This window comes from Plectropomus leopardus, unplaced genomic scaffold, assembly GCF_008729295.1.
Source record: "Plectropomus leopardus isolate mb unplaced genomic scaffold, YSFRI_Pleo_2.0 unplaced_scaffold3180, whole genome shotgun sequence".
Taxonomy (NCBI): domain Eukaryota; kingdom Metazoa; phylum Chordata; class Actinopteri; order Perciformes; family Serranidae; genus Plectropomus; species Plectropomus leopardus.
The window spans coordinates 209-3,072 of NW_024634705.1; the positions used below are offsets into that span (position 1 = coordinate 209).

The window sequence follows — 2,864 nt, forward strand, 5'->3', positions numbered from 1 at the left end:
AGTTATTAATAACTGCTACACTGTGGATTTCGCCTTTGTTAGCATACTACATACATACTACATACTGCATACATACAGCATACTACATACTGCATACTACATACATACTGCATACTACATACTGCATACATACTGCATACTACATACTACATACTACATACTGCATACTGCATACATACTGCATACTACATACTGCATACTGCATACATACTGCATACTGCATACTACATACTACATACTACATACATACTGCATACATACTGCATACTGGGCCAGGGGCCTTCACCTGAAGCTAGCATCATCCTTGGAGTAAATGTATACATTGTTGACTCGTACAGGTACCTGGTACTACAGTGTTTGACTCTGACCTGAAGTTTGTTCAGAGTCAATAGTGAAACGTGGTCAACAAAGGATCTACTCGCTGCGTCAGCTGAACTCTTTTAGTGTCTCTGAGGGCGTTCTATCTTGTTTCTGTCGTTCTTTAACTGAAAGTCTTTTCACATTTTCTTTCATTTGCTGGTTTACTGGATTGTCTGTGAAGGACAGGGACAGCCTAGACCACATAGTGAATGTCTGCTCCAAGATTATTGGAGTCCAGCTGAAGGACCTGAGCTCCCTCAGGAAGAAATGTGTGGTCCAGAAAGCCCGTATTGTCCCTCATGTATCCCTTCAGCCTGATAGCTGAAGGGATACATGAGGGACAAATATGCTACTGCATACTACACACTACACACTACATACTGCATACATAATGCATACTACACACTACATACTGCATACTGTATATTGTATACATACTGCATACTACACACTACATACTGCATACTGTATACTGCATAGTACATAATGCATACATGCTACATGCTACACACTACATACTGCATACTACATACTACATACTGCATACATACTGCATACTACACAATACATACATACTGCATACTACACACTACATACTGCATACTACAGACTACATACTGCATACTACACACTACATACTGCATACATACTGCATACTACAGACTACATACTGCATACTGTATACTGCATAGCTACTACACACTACATACTGCATACTGCATACTGTATACTGCATACATACTGCATACTGTATACTGCATACTACATACATTTTGACCAAATTAGTACATACTGCTCGTGTAGTTGGTGGTTTCGAAAACAGCCTGTGTGTTTGGTTTCTGACCTCTGACCTCTGATTGGTCAGGATCCGAGCGTTCTCATTGGCTGTGGAGTCTCTGGGAGGAGGGGGGTGGATCTTCACACTGACTCCACCCTCCAGGTCCAACCTGATTGGAGGTTCCACACTCTGACACGCCCACTGCTGCTGCACACCTGCTCACAGGTAACACACACACACACACACACAGAAAGACTAATCAATAATCAATAATCAGCAGTAATGGATCCAGCATCAGTCAGTATAAACTTTAGTGACATCAGCAGCTCTGTCTCTCTGTCTGTGTGTCTTCAGGTTGTGTCCCCGTCCTCTGTCCTGTCTGTCTCTGACGTGCTGGACTGCAGGTAAACTCATCAGTCCTTAATTTGCCTTTTTCTTCTTTTCTTCTTAAAAAAATGTAAATAAAAAAAACATAAATATTTAATTTTTTCAAAAAGTTATAAATGTATTAATATCACCTGTGTGTGTGTGTGTGTGTGTGTGTGTGTGTGTGTGTGTGTAGGTCAGAGTTGGTGCGTTTTCAGGCTCAGGTGTGTGAAAGGATCAGTCTGAACAACAGGACCACCAACTCCACTGCAGGTGTGTGTTCAGGTGTGTGTTCAGGTGTGCGGCTCACAGTGTGTGACCGCAGTGGAAAGAGTCTTCAGGTTTACTTGGACTTAAGCCACACCCCCTACCCACCTGGCCTGTTGCCTGGCAACACACTGCTACTGTCTGCTGTCCAGAGGAGAGAGTCCAGGTAACACACACACACACACACAGTAACACACACACAGACACACACAGTAACACAGTAACTTTTTTTGTGTATATTTTAGTGTATTATTACAGTAAACATGAATGTTTTGATCTCATTGACAAACTAAAAACACACAATGTTTCTCTGTGACTCACTGACCTCTGATCAATCAATCAATCAATAGATCCATTGACTGATGGATTGATCGATTCTCTGTGTGTGTGTGTGTGTGTGTGTGTGTGTGTGTGTGTGTGTGTGTGTAGGTCAGGAGGTGTGTACTGCAGCTTCCTTCCTGTCAGCTCAGTAACTGTGATGTCACTGGGAGATCCGAGGTAACCACGGCAACACACACAGATCAATAACATGGATGTTTGCTGTTTTATTGATCAGTGTGTGTATTGATGGATTATTGATCGCTGTGTTTCTGGTCAGCTCAGCACCGCCTCCTCCAGTTCCCATGATGCAGCTGGGTGTGTGGTCAGCGAGCAGGGAGCAGAGGTGCACTGTGGGTCAGGTCAAAGGTCATGTGGTTCGTTTCCTGTTCCTGCAGCTGCAGTGGAGCTGCACACTGTGCCACAGCCTCTATACACAGGTACACCTCACACACAGGTACACCTCTACACACAGGTACACCTCTATATACAGGTACACCTCACACACACAGGTACACCTCTACACACAGGTACACCTCTATATACAGGTACACCTCTATATACAGGTACACCTCTATATACAGGTACACCTCACACACACAGGTACACCTCTACACACAGGTACACCTCACACACACAGGTACACCTCACACACACAGGTACACCTCTATATACAGGTACACCTCACACACACAGGTACACCTCTACACACAGGTACACCTCTATATACAGGTACACCTCTATATACAGGTACACCTCACACACACAGGTACAC

General features: G+C 43.7%; 1 protein-coding gene across 1 annotated transcript; it reads left to right on the forward strand.

Annotated features, from left to right (window-relative positions):
* Window positions 1–541: 541 nt before the first annotated feature.
* LOC121938752 (CST complex subunit CTC1-like) lies at window positions 542–2,529 on the forward strand (the record flags this gene model as incomplete). The annotated part of the gene is made up of 6 exons (XM_042481922.1): window positions 542–661; window positions 1,226–1,363; window positions 1,493–1,542; window positions 1,701–1,937; window positions 2,201–2,269; window positions 2,370–2,529. Coding segments are annotated over 6 exons (774 nt in total), but the record flags the coding sequence as incomplete, so codon positions are not given.
* Window positions 2,530–2,864: the final 335 nt, after the last annotated feature.